At 44.3% G+C, this 12082-nt stretch overlaps 2 protein-coding genes across 6 annotated transcripts in view; one reads left to right on the top strand and one right to left on the bottom strand.

Annotated features, from left to right (window-relative positions):
• Nucleotides 1-4666, top strand: part of AGPAT4 (1-acylglycerol-3-phosphate O-acyltransferase 4) — a 68493-nt gene extending 63827 nt beyond the window's left edge. Inside the window, exon 10 of the mRNA XM_054280408.1 lies at nucleotides 3851-4666. Coding sequence (XP_054136383.1) covers nucleotides 3851-3942 — 92 coding nt within the window. The 3' untranslated portion in view covers nucleotides 3943-4666. The remainder of the gene's footprint in view (nucleotides 1-3850) is intronic.
• A 2728-nt stretch (nucleotides 4667-7394) lies between these two features.
• Nucleotides 7395-12082, bottom strand: part of MAP3K4 (mitogen-activated protein kinase kinase kinase 4) — a 62761-nt gene continuing 58073 nt past the window's right edge. For 4 of the 5 annotated variants that reach the window (XM_054279458.1, XM_054279460.1, XM_054279459.1 and 1 more), the window contains 4 exons: nucleotides 9893-10015; nucleotides 9248-9354; nucleotides 8862-9041; nucleotides 7395-7928 (listed from right to left, as the gene is read on the bottom strand). In XM_054279458.1, coding sequence (XP_054135433.1) covers nucleotides 7908-7928; nucleotides 8862-9041; nucleotides 9248-9354; nucleotides 9893-10015 — 431 coding nt within the window. In that variant the 3' untranslated portion in view covers nucleotides 7395-7907. Of the gene's footprint in view, nucleotides 7929-8563; nucleotides 9042-9247; nucleotides 9355-9892; nucleotides 10016-12082 lie in introns of those variants that run through there. The other variant, XM_054279457.1, reaches the window with a different exon arrangement.

Here is a 12082-nt window from a genome sequence, read left to right as displayed (position 1 = left end):
TTTCACTGGGTACCCTCTGCACTGTTTCTAGATTGTCATTTGTCCTTTGGATAGTTTCTGCTTATTGTGCTCTCCAGTAAAACACTGACTGGCTTTTAAGTAACTGGCTGTTCAGGTGGAAAGAGCACTAAGAAAAATGCTCCACTTGAGCTGGAGTGGAAGGACTGTAATCCCTCAGACCTTAGCTCTGAGGTCTAAGAATGAATAACCCATGTGTGTACAGCTCTGCTTGGTTCAGCTCAAACACTTTCAGCCCTAAATAAATGGCATTTCTTTATACTGTGAATGTTGTCCCCTTGTGCTTTGCTGTGCAGCAGTTTGGCTGTTTATACTCCCAAAAGTCATCACACTGTGTTCATACCTTACTGCTGCTCTGGGCCTGGGAGCCCTTTGTGAAACTGCTTGAATCAATACAAGGCAGTCACTGCTCCAGAGGATAAATGCTCAAGTAGTTTGAGGAACAAAAGTGTTTTGAAAACCAGCTTTAGTTTTGCAGGACACGTTACTAGAGATTTAGGTACTTAGCTCACAAGAACTGTTTAAAAATTGGTGCTGATATTTTGGTGCTGAAGCATAGGCATGTCTGTCAAATGTCAGTGTGTGTACGTGACAGCAGCTTCTTCTTTTTTCTCCTCCTCCTGCTTCCCCGTCTCATTTGGCTTCAAAGAACCAAATGCTGGGTGGCCTTTCGTGTTTTGATAACTTATGTTGAGGAGGACACCCACCCTTCGTGCTCTAGATATAATTTATTGCAAAGCTGTCAACAGCAGTTAAAAGGGGAGTGCATGCAGAAGATGAGAGGTTTGTAAGGGAGCAGCAGCTATTCCACGTTTCATGCTAAAAGCACGGTGGCATCTGGGCTGGTGGCACAGGGCCAGCAGCTCCAGAGCAGCTCTAGGCGAGAGAAGCATTCCTTCTGAACCGAGTGCCAGTAGGGATGAGCCAGCTGGGATTCCTGGGAGCTGCTATGTGTGTGCTGCTCTGTGGGTGGGATCAGCCCTGGGGACATCCCAGTGTCCTGGAGCAGAGTGTGGAGCACAGGGCTGGAGCACGGTGTGGCCTGGGCAGCGAGGCTGGCGCTGCTGCAGGCTGAGCTGAATGGAAGTGAGGAGGGGACAGGCCAGCAGGGCTGTAGTAAGTTTTACAGCAGGGTACAAACCATATGCAGGATCATGCCTGTGTCCATTCTGCCTTTTGGTGGAGCTGCCAGATAGTCTGGCCTTTCAGCCTGATGTCTAGAAATTGGGGGATTTGGGGTGGGTTGTTTCTTTATGTGAGTGTGTTGCTTGTTTCTTCTCCTTCATAGTATGTAGGATAGGCCCTCAATGGAAATGTCTACAATTCATATAGTCTTTAGTTGTGCAAATGTCAATTTCAATGCATAACCTATATAACTCAAGTGCAAACTATATGTGGGATATTTTTATGCCCCTGCCTGCTGTGCTGCTTATAGCACTTGCTGTGTAGTATAAAGGCAGGGCAACAGATGAGAAAAAAATCCTGAGTAGTAAGAGAACAGGTGGAAATCCTTTGAGCTAAGGTTTTGCTGAAGGATGAGATACTACATGTGGAGGTGGTGATTTTCTTGGAGCTAAAATGTGTTCCAAGAAAGATTACACTCCTGGCTCTCTTGACAGTGTCAGCTCAGCACTCCTTGAGCCCCCAGCACTCCAGCAGGCAGAGCAGGTCCTCAGCAACCTCCTGCGTCTTTTGGATGCTGAGTAGTGGTGGGCACAAAGATGCAGGAGCTCAGTTACCTCAGTTTGCTGTGGAGTAGTTCAAGGATGCTTCAGCCAATAGCTTCTCTCATGCACTTCTCAGGGTGGTCTGAAACCCTCACAGCTATGAAGTTAGGCACTGCTGATTAGTTACTGCTTGATCTCCCTTTCTTTCTCCCCTTTCTTGAAGTAAAAAGCCTTATTACAGTTGTATGTAAAACAAGAAGTGAATAAATCCTTAAATGTGAAGGCATCTCTCAGGTCTGCACTGAGGCTCAGGAGAGCAGTGGTGACACTGCAGGGACAGACCATCCCAGCCTTTCCCCTCTTTGCTTCCAAGGCTTGGAAAACATGAGCAGTCCTCTTCTCCTTGCACCCCACCTTCCCCAGGGTGCTGAGGGCTACAGGTGAAATGGGCATAGAAGGCAGTGGCAGCTTCTGCCAGGGAGCAAAGGACAAAAAAGGACATCTGAACTGCTGAACTAGTTGTTTTTTGTGTCCAGGCATTCTTGGAACTGGATTAAGTCCCCAGCATGGGTGTGTGGCTGCTGTAACAGCTGCTCTTATTTATGCTCTGTGTCCATCTCCAGATGCTGTTTCTATCCGTTGTGGTTAAAAATCTTAATGATTTCATGGTTACTATTATGCTATGATCCCAGACTGCAGGCTACACGTTGGATCTTTCTCTTGTGTTCCCCAGCTCATGGCCAGTTAAATGTCAGAGATGGTTTTCTTTCTTTCTTTCTTGTCTGTCTGTGAGAGTGAAGCCCTTAGCTTGTCTCAGTGGTGTGTGTGTCTAGTCACAGAGTGACACTGGAGTGCAAGTGGCAGTGAGTGCCCTCAGAGCCAGCTCCCTTTCTGGACTGTTCCGTGCACAGCTCTGCCCACCCTGTGAGAGGCCCTGCTTTCCTGGCATCCCCAGGACCTGAGGGCAGCCCCACGGGCAGCCCAGCTTCCCAGTGTCCAGCCACACTGTCACATGACGTGTCACTCATCCCTGGCATCCAGTTACCATTGCCCTGGAAAAGCTGCCAATTTGCTGTCAGACTGCACAGCAGGAGTCTGTCATGGTGGCTCTTTGTGGCCCATGCTGGTGTGCCAACAGCAGCTGGTGAAGCACAGGGCAGCACTGTGTGCCAGCTGCCAGCCCCCTCCCCTTCCAGGGCTGGAGAGCAGCAAATGCCAGGACACAGCCTTGGATCAGCCCTGTGGTTCACAAGGGATGCCTGGTAGTGGGGTGAAACCTCTGGATCTTCTTGGTGATCTCAGGCACTGACTTAACCATAAAGAGTCCTTTGGCTGGTGGAGTTTGTCCAGAGTCATGAGACATCCAGAGCACCTCCCCTTACTGTCACCATCAGTCAGAAAGACAGTCGGATTTGGAGACTTTAAAGGAGGTCTGTGGCTTTCTAGGTTTGTTCGGTTTGGGTTCCTTTAGTTTGGAAAGCATTCTGAGCAGAGGGAAGATGTTTGTGACTTCCCTGATAGCTTTAGGCCAGAAAGAAGCATGGCAGTTCTGAACATGTACAGTAGTTGAGCAGACCCTTGAGGAATAACAGATTCTGGGTAATGAGCCCCTTTACAAAGAAACCAAAAGTGTGAGGGAAGGAGTTTAGATTAAGCTGCATTCAACTTAGTCACTTTAAGTGCTACAGATAAATAAATAAAATAATCCTTGCACAGGGTAAATTATTACCACTGAATCATCTATAAAAGTCTTTTAAATTAACCTGTTCTCTTGTAATGGACTTTTTCATGAGCTACCATTAACAAATACCACAGCTTACTTTTTTTTTTTATTTATGAAGATCTGAAGTTCCCTTGCACTTGTTTGTGCTCTTTCAGACAAGGGGCTGTTGAAAGCCAGCAGAATTCCCTTCCCCTGGCATGCAGGGCTGTGCATGCCTGTGCCTCTCACACCCATCCTGTTCCTTGTGGCCTCTTCCCTGCTGATGGGAGGGGATGTGTCCAGCCTGAGGCTCTTCCTTCATGAGATGCCATAGCCAAATAAGTTGATGTGGAGGTGTGAGAGCATCAAATGCCTCTTTCATCCCAAAACTCTTCCATGCTGCTACACCAGTACAGATGTGCAGGCCGTGCCTCAAGCAGCGTTAACTGTGTTTGTGTTGCAGCTTCTGTCGGTGTCAGATGGATGATCGGGGTAACGGAGATTAACAAGGGCTCCACCTATGGCAACAATGACAACAAGCAGAAACAAAAGTAGCACCTTCAGAGACTGCTTCAATCCAAAGGGAACAAATGCAACTGCTGAAAACTCTTAAGTGCATATCACGGTCCTTCAAGTGAAATCCGAGGATGAGTAATTGCCGTGCATATCTGAATTTGTGCTCCTGTTGTTTTTCTCTGGGGTTTGGGCTGGATGACACGCTGGAAGGATGCACTCCTTCGTATACTCTCAACAACAGGTTTGCACATGTGTGGTTGGTTTGTTTTCCTATGAAGTGTCTTAAGTTTTGAAGGAAAAAAAATTCCAGTGTGCTTGTATGAAGAGACTCTACCTGGAAACTAACCAGAGGTGCAAGCTTTAATGTCAGAAGATTGTTACAAGATGATTAAACTTGATAGTTGTGTAGCTCACACAGTTTAACAACAATAATCTGTCAGTGTTTAAGCACAGCACAGCGGGATGCTGTGCTTGGTTATAGCAGTGTTGGACTGAAGCAGCTCTGCTGGGCTGGCAGAACTGCAGAGAGTTTTGTACATGCAGAACCCGTTCCCACAGTGTGCACTACATGGGCCCTTCAGAGCTTCAGCCAGAGCCTGCCTGGACAGCCACACATCGGAGCCTGGCAGCAGCAGAACCTGGATCACAATTTGGCTTTGTGGCCTGAGCAGAGCTGAGTTACCACTGCCCTCTCTTTCCCCAGGCCATACATCCCAGGGATAGCTGAAACCTCTAATTCTTCAGAGTAAATGTCATTTTTAGTTTGGAAAACTTGAAGTAGTAAAAATCCTTTTTGCCTCATAACAGCCAGCCTGAAGTAGTAGTAAATTATTTTCTTCTGGGGACGAGGGGGAACTAGGAGAGAGACCTAGGACAGTGGCTATGGCTGATTTTTTTTAATGTCTGTCTTGATTTGACACTCTTCTGAATTAAATAAAACTAGAACCAAGCTCTGAGGAAAGGGGGGTTGCTCTGACGTTCCTGGTACTGATCTCAGGACTGCCTCCTGTTTTTAAACTTCTAGAGTTAAGGGTCTGCAAGTTACTAGAAATAACTTGTTTAAAGCAGGGGAAAAAAAAGGAAAGGAGGGGACATAAACTAACAGCAAATATGATTGGAAAAAAATCCCAATTTTTTGAAGTCTACAGATCCCGACACTGAGCAGTGGAGATTGTGATTGACACTTTCAAAGACAGTCCATATTCACGTGGCGTGGAGCTAAACCAGACAGTCTTTAGTGAAGAAAGTGAGTAGTCTTACTCTAGCAGCTGGTATAAAAACATGGCTCTTTCCATATAATAAAACTGAGGCTAATACAACAATACTAATTATTCCATGAAATATGTATTTGCTATTCAGTACATCAGATAATCTAGAAACTCACCTTTTTAATATGCAGAACCTAAAAAGCAGGTCAAGTAGTGCTTTTAGCATGGAGCAAGAACTGAAGTTGAGGGATAGTGGAGGCAGTAACATTTACACCATGAAGAAAGGCATAGGCAGTGTGAGAGACTGCTTTGGGAGGCTTTTTGCCTCACACATCTTGTGTACACATGCATTCCCTATGTTCTGAACCTTTCAGGAACAGATTGTTCAGTGTCATGAACAGAAACATGGGCTCAGATGTTTTTACAGCTCAAGAGTAGAAAATACTGTAATGTTTACAATGCTGTTTAATAAAGCACATGCCCTGCTCTCTATTTGCTGTAACACAGTGAAAAACTGAGTATTGCATCCTGTAGTAGCATTAACAAGCCAGACCTGAAGCCACTTGTACACAAGAGCTGGAAAATGGGTGGCAGGGGAGAAAGGAAAGGCCTCTCCAGGGTGGCATTTTACTGTGAACATTACCTGGCAGGCCCAGTGGCCTTTTCTCAGGGTGGTAGGTGAGCAGTTCTGAGCAGCAAATACATATTCCTGGAGTGACAGAGGCTGTTCTGCCTTCCTGAGAGCCACACATTTACCATGCAGTAAGGAAGACATTTGGCATTCCTTATGAGTCTTAGTCCTTTCCCCTCCAAGTGCTCTTCTCCCAGAGGAAAGTACCAAACAAGTGAATACTTCTGAAAGAGTGATGAGATGATTTCATACCCCTCTCCCTGGGCCCAACCCTTAAAACATGCTGCTCGTGGAGCCATCCTCCCAAGCACTTGTGCAAATCCTGGCACGCCACTGAGGCCCTTCCAGCACTCACTGACAGGCAGAGAAATGGTCCTTGCCAAAGTTAAACTTCTCCAGTTCACTGTATTAAAAGAATGACATAGGTTATTAGGAAGCAGTGTTTGCCCCTCATCCCCACAAGCAACTGTATGTTCTACAACTGCCTTAACAAAATTAGTCTTAATGTTTGTTTATACAAAAATAAAAGTATAAAAAGCTAATATGCAGTGAATGAGTTTTCTTTTGGTTGGCAAGAACAAACTGGTAAGAGTTTGTCATCTTGGTGTCACACTAAAAGCTGTCCACTGTTTGTGTTCAAGGGACACAACTCACTCAGATACCTCTGCTACACTGCAAATGAAGCACACAGCAAGCTGGGGGGACACTTCTACCTCAGATACTCATAGTCCTTTACTGAGGATGACAACATACCTCCTATCACACAGCTGAAAACACAGCACTGAAAAGAAGGGGAAGTCTTTGTTTAAATTTAGTATTATATTTTTTGAGGGCATAAATACCTGCACAGGTGACACACACAGCAAGGTTCATACTTTCCTAGGTAGGAATGTCAGATTTTGTGGGATCTCCTTGACAACTCACCACACATGTGACTAATCAAGAATTTGTGGCTTAAGATGAGCCAAGACACTAGAATATAAAACTAAATATTAAAAAATTTTAAATTACCTGTTTTGAGTCTGAAGCTGTAACAGAAATATGTAAACTTGCACTAATGTTTACAAGTAACAGTTTTAAGTCACCTATTTGTAATAGCAAGTAAAAAAAAAATCAACTAGATCATGCATTGCAGGCTATTTCTTCCAGCTGCTAACCACTTCTAGTCTCTCTTCCTTTTCTGAGGCTGATGACAACTGAGATGTGGTGGGGAAATGAAAGCCCAGGATCAGAAGTCAGTTTTTAAAAGGTAACAGTAGGTTCTTGGTTTTGCCAAACAGAACACGAGAATCAGCTTGTACAGTTCTCGTCTAGAAGACAAAAATGTCATTCAGGGCACTCCCTGTTCACAGTGCAGACATCCAAGAAGGAAGGTGTCCCTTAGATAAAAGGCAGTGTCAGGAATTGCCCCTCACCCTCTTATCTCAGAAGGTGATGAAAGGGGGAACCTTACTTCTCTTACCTCTTGTGTAAGAAACATCTCACAGTACTCATCTTGAAACTTGACAAACACTCACTATTGCAATACAAGAGCAGCTTATTCCAGTTAGCTCAGCTTAGCAGTCTTATCCCAATGTTGTAAAAAGTTTAAAATGTGGCACAGTCCCACATTTACTTTTGGAAGAAAAACCCTTCACCAGCATCTCCTAAAATAAACCATTTATTGAGAAAAACCTTTTTTTTTTTAAATTTCATTAATCAGCCTTGTGCATAACAAATCCGAAGCTTGCCAAAAACAAATAAACAAAAACCCCAGTAAAAGTTCACAGTCAGTGCACTCAAACAGATTAAAAAACAAGGTCCATAACGCCTGATAACACTACAGCATTTTTCTGAACCTAGAGAGTTCAAAAATACTACATATTAACAATACAAGTTCTCAGTCAAATGAGAAACAGGAGAAGGAACAAAAGGGTCTGGTCCATATACAGTAGTAATGGCACTTTCACTGAACATGCAGCTTCTTCCAACTTGCGGACACGTCACGTGAGCAACATGTGCCAGGTAAAATGTACAGGAGCAGCAGAGGAAGTGACACTGTCACTTGTGCAGTCTTCGTTAAGGTCAACTTTCAGACTGTTTCTCAGCACAGTCTTTATGTAAATATTACATACAGTAGTGATTCAAATCTTGTCAGAATAGAAAAGGCCAGAGATTGAGTAACTTCATTCTTCGTCTGTGCAAACCTGTGAAGGAAGCAAAAGGCAATTACTTCAGCCATCTCAGCCATCTCCCTCCTGCAGCAAATGATCATGGATCCATTTCTTCAGCACCTTCACCTTGAAGTTTTTTTTCTCTCCCTTGTTCCACAGTAATGCATTACAAGTGTTTGCATGGGAGTACTGACACTGCCACTGTTACCATGCATCCTTTAGGTGCCTAAAGCAGTGTCCCCCTCTGATGGATGGGATCTGCTACAGCTGCACTGATGAGGGGTGGGTGATAATGCCAAACACACTGCTACTGAATCAGAACACCAAAGTTCTGATGCTGGAAAATGAGACAATTTAATAACCTACTGTGATCCTTCTTCAAAAAAGAAGTTACTAATACAGCTCAATTTGTAGCTGTGAATATTTGCCTGGTGTTAAGGAAAGCATCACACCATAGTTCATGCAAGAACTGCAGACTGTTAACAGCAGCTCCCAGATAAAACATTCAAGTATGAACTTAAAATCAGAAGAATGGGAGACTTTGCACAGAAGAATGGGAGACTTCTTGTGTGTGGTTTCACTTCTTATGGAGGGGCCCTTATGTCTAAAAAGCTGTGCATTTGTACTCGGTGAAAGCCCTTACTTGGTGCAAAGCCCTTCAGATCCAATTAGCTACCACTGAGTTGGAGCCTGACTTGTCTTTTTGAACATAAAGATGATGCATTTCAAAACAGCAGTGAAAGTTTATTGCATGGTGCACACCATCTCCTATAGCCACGTGCTTGCTGAAAATAACACATGTGCTTCTGGAAAGTTGCCAATCTATTTTTCCTGCACAGCATCAATTTGCTATCAGCCCCTCACCATGGTACCAACCTCTGTGGCATGACTGAGAACAAAGAAGCTGACTAAAAGCTGTTCCCCATTCCCATCTGCAGTTTTTGCAGCCAAAGTCATCAGACAAACCTTGACAAAAGGATGATCGAGAAGCTGGCTGGCCGTCCACCTCATCTTTGGGTCACTCTCCAGGCAGTGGCAAAGGAAGTCTTTTCCTTCTGGGCTCACTTTGTCAGGAATAGGAGGTTTATGACCCATCCCCACTTTATACATGATCTGGAAGTTGTGCTCATATTCATGCCAAGGCCTCTGCAACAGGTGACAGCATTGCTAAGTGCAAGCTATAGTGAGTAACTTGTTACCCACTAGAGCATGTATTTCCGTGCTCCAGAAAATGAAAATCCATCCCAGTCCTTGCAGACATGAGTGTGACAAACTGCTGAGAATAGGACCAGAATTTGCAGAAAAACTGCTGAGAACAGTTTGCTTTGCATCAGCACATGAAACATCCCTACCTTGCCCGTGACCATCTCTATGACAACACAGCCCAGGCTCCAGATGTCTGCTGCACGTCCGTGCCCTTCTCCTTTCGCTCTGGTGATAACTTCTGGAGCCATATACGCTTTGGAACAACACATAGGATGCCATCAGTTCATACAGCAGAGGGAACATATACATCAAGTGGCTGACTGGGTAAACCAAATGCTTTTTAAATACCCAATGAATTACTACTCAGGTTTTCTTGCTAAGTTTTGCCATTTGCTGGTTTCTTGTTCTTTGTTGTGTTTTCAGCATAACTGTCTTTCAGTTTGAAAAGTGATACTGAAAATGCTGTTACAGTACAAGCTTTCAGTGGCTGCCATTTTCTGAAAATCTATTAAGCAGCTGTTTTGTGAAGAGTACAGTTTCAGTAAGGCTGCAGAGAAAAATACAACCCCAGAAAACACATGCTCCAGCATCTCTATAGTTACAGACAAACACGATTTTAACTCTCACATTATATCATTCACTTACTGTTTTGGCTTCTGGATGTAAAGCACAAAACTAGCTAAGGTAAAATCAAGTTTCCCTGAAACACAAGGTTTTACTCCAGACTTCTGGCAGAGGTATCTTCCTTTATGGTAACTAGACAAGTACCTGCCTAGCACAAGCTTCCTCACCTGCAGTCCCCAAGGTACTGTTCACTTCTCCAGGCATTGTCTGGGTATTGTTCTTCAGCTTCACTGAGCAGCCAAAGTCTCCTAGTTTAATCAGTCCAGATGAGGTAAGAAAGATGTTGGCTCCTAAGAAACATAAGGAAACACGGACACACTTGTTTAAACCAGAGCTGAATTGAGGGCTTCTCAATATAGCCTTGGAAGTTGCAATGGATCATAGCTGAATTCACATTTAGATCTTTACCTGTGAAGTAAGTGTGGAATATGACACCATTAAAGATGTTTTGGTGGGTTTGTGCTAACATGAAGTGTACTGGAAGTTGACAAGTGTTCAAACAAACAAAAAAAAAAAAAAACAAAAAAAAAAAAAAAAAAAAAAAAAAAAGCAGTATGGCAGGCAAATTAAACAGCTTTCCATACAAGCTCGTTACAAGAAAAGACTCCTTCAGGAATTCCAGTGCTTCTCCTTGTGAGCACTAATTTAGAAGAAGTTGCTTCCTGGCAGAGGCCATTGCTGTGTCCCTCCCACCCTCCCACCAGTATCTCTTCAGTTCTTCTGAGTCAAGACAGATGATATCACACTTGTCAATAAAAACAGTGTGGCCAGCAGGACCAGGGAAGGGATCATCCCCTTGTGCTCAGCACTGGTGAGACCACACCTCAATTGCTGTGTCCAGCTCCGTGTCCCTCACTACAAGAAGGACACTGAGGTGCTGGAGCGTGTCCAGAGAAGGGCAACAGAGCAGGGGAAGGGTTTGGAGCACAAGTCCTGTGAGGAGAGGCTGAGGGAGCTGGGGGTGTTTAGCCTGGATTAGAGCAGGCTCAGGAGTGACCTTATCACTCCTACAGCTCCTGAAAGGAGGGTGCAGCCAGGTGGGGCAGCCTCTTCTACCAGGTAACCAGGGACAGGATGAGAGCAAATGGCCTCAAGCTGCACCAGGGGAGGTTCAGGTTGGACATCAGGAGGAATTTCTTCACTGAAAGAGTGGTCAGGCATTGAAATAGGCTGCCCAGGGAGGTGGTGGAGTCACCGTTCCTGGAAGTGTTCAAGATACAACTGGGCATGGCACTCAGTGCCACGGTTTAGTTGTTGACATAGTGGTGGTTTGTCCAAGGCTGGACTCAATTTTGGAGGTGTTTCCAACCTTAAAGGCCTTATGGTCACAGCTGACTTGCAAAACAGAGTTTAGAGCATTTTATTACTTATACTACCAAGTGTCTACTCTTATTGCACTTTACTTCCAGAGTAATTTTTGGAGGAGGACACCATTAAAATGACTTGCTATACTGGCAGCTTACACTAGAACAAACTTCCCTAGCATAGTTAAAAATCTCCAAGGGGAATCTGCAAGTGGCTTCAAGCCAGTTGCTCAACAGAACAATACAAAATAAACCAAGTGGTTTTGACAACCTGTGCTTTTCTTTCATTCAACATCCTGCCAAAATACTCATTTTGACATCAACAGAAAACAGGTAGAGCAGAAGGAGCTCCTTGTATCAGGCCACATTCTGGACTCTGCAAGTGCCACAATGAAAGCACAAGTAGGTTGCAAGTATCACCTGAAATAGAGCTTCAGCTGTAGTCTTTCTTGAGGAAAGATGGATAGTATGCACAAAACAAACTGCTCACCTACTCTAGGAGTAGGCAGACAGTGGGGATTTCACTACACACAGCCTCTTCTCACGTCATGCAAAAGTTTCATTCAAAAATGGCTCATCTTAATAGAACCTTCCAAAGTTTCTCACTTTTGTTCCACCTTGAGCAGTACAGAAACTCTTGGCTGCTCCTCCTTTGTGTTAGTCTTAGCTAATAGCCTTTTCCCATTCACTTGGTTGGGCATCCCCAAGATATTCACAAAGAATACAAAGAATCCTCAAAGAGCTCAAGTCAAAAAAGGCAGTGCAGGTCAATGATGCCAAAACCCTGCCCATTTCTCAAAGGACTCTCTCTGACTACTCTGACAATAGTTGGTAACTATTTAGTCCCAGAGGTGTTACATAGAACAGCAATTGATGGGTCACTAACAGAAGTAAATCACTAACAGAAGTAAATTCCAACCTTTAGTTACAAGTCCTGAAAGAATTAACGTTCAGGGAATGCAACTCATCTCCGCATTTTGTGCAATGGTTTTCCACTTCTGGGAGTCAGATGCTTGCACATCCTCCAGAATGCTTTCACTGGATTCTGCAGTT

The sequence above is a fragment of the Melozone crissalis genome, unplaced genomic scaffold (assembly GCF_028551555.1).
Source record: "Melozone crissalis strain CALT ecotype California unplaced genomic scaffold, PUWL_Pcris_2 ptg000027l_1, whole genome shotgun sequence".
Taxonomy (NCBI): Eukaryota; Metazoa; Chordata; class Aves; order Passeriformes; family Passerellidae; genus Melozone; species Melozone crissalis.
The sequence above is the reverse complement of the archived record's forward strand: the minus strand, read 5'-3'. Positions and strand labels throughout refer to the sequence as shown.